This window comes from Lontra canadensis, unplaced genomic scaffold, assembly GCF_010015895.1.
Source record: "Lontra canadensis isolate GAN:19392208 unplaced genomic scaffold, GSC_riverotter_1.0 scaffold122, whole genome shotgun sequence".
In the NCBI taxonomy this organism is placed as follows: Eukaryota; Metazoa; Chordata; class Mammalia; order Carnivora; family Mustelidae; genus Lontra; species Lontra canadensis.
In genome coordinates, this window is record NW_022631116.1 from 1942329 (window position 1) to 1943464 (window position 1136).

Sequence of the window (1136 nt, forward strand, 5' to 3'; positions counted from 1 at the left end):
ATGGAACGTAATCAGAATGGGAAGACCTTTGGTCATGGTATACACCGCACGGAACATCAGAAAACTAATACCGGAGAGAAGACTTATGATGATAGGAAGGTCTACACCTGGAACTCACACCTTGCCAAACATCATCAGAGCGTTCATGGTGGGCAGGTACATGAAAGAGCCTTAATTCAGAATGCACTATTTATTCCGCATCAGAGATCTGAACACGGAGAGAAACCTTATGAATGTAGTGAACGTGGAAACACTTTTGGGAATTACTCAGCCCTTACAGTACATCAGAGAATTCACACTGGAGAGAAACCCTATGCATGCAAGGAATGTGGGAAAGCCTTTAATCATAACGTCTCTCTTATTCAACACCAGAGAAGCCATACTGGAGAGAAACCCCATGAATGTAGTGAATGCGGGAAGGCTTTTAGTCAGATAACGCGCTTTATTCAACATCAGCGAATTCACACCGGTGAGAAACCTTATGAATGTAACGAATGCAGTAAAGCCTTCAGTCACAACTCATCCCGTATTGAACATCAGTTTATTCACACTGGAGAGAAACCCTATGAATGCAGCGAGTGTGGCAAGGTCTTTAGTCGGAGCTCACACCTCTATCAACATCAGAGAACTCACGCTGGAGAGAAACCGTACGCCTGTGAGGACTGCGGGAAAGCCTTCAGTGATCGATCCGCCCTTATTCGACACCAGAGAACTCACACTGGAGAAAAACCCTACAAGTGCAGAGAATGCGGCAAAGCTTTCAGCCGGAGCTCAACGCTCCTAAAACACACAAAAACCCACACCGGAGAGAAACCGTACGCCTGTAAGGGCTGTGGGAAAGCCTTCAGCCAGAGTTCATCCCTGACGCAACATCGGAAGATTCACACTGGAGAAAAACCGTTTGATTGTCACGAGTGTGGGAAAGCCTTCAGCAGGAGTGCCCATCTTACTCAGCACCAGAGGATTCGCACCGGAGAGAAACCCTGTGGGTGGAATGAATGTGGCAGAGCTTTCAGGTGTAGTTCAGCCCTCATTAGGCATCAGGGGCTTCACGGTGGAGAATCACTCTGAATGTCTGGTCATTCAGACCCGTCACTTTGTTAAATACCAAAGAATCCTACTTTCATGAGTTACTA

General features: G+C 46.7%; 1 protein-coding gene across 1 annotated transcript; it reads left to right on the top strand.

Moving 5' to 3' along the window:
• On the top strand, positions 1 to 1136 carry LOC116857324 (zinc finger protein 135-like). Its single transcript, XM_032841308.1, has one exon. It carries the CDS (start codon positions 1 to 3, stop codon positions 1069 to 1071), a length of 1071 nt encoding a protein of 356 aa, XP_032697199.1. The 3' UTR covers positions 1072 to 1136.

What these genes read in the sequence shown, in the direction of transcription:
- LOC116857324 (XM_032841308.1), top strand. Translation starts at nt 1, where the DNA reads ATGGAACGTAATCAGAATGGGAAGACCTTTGGTCATGGTATACACCGC.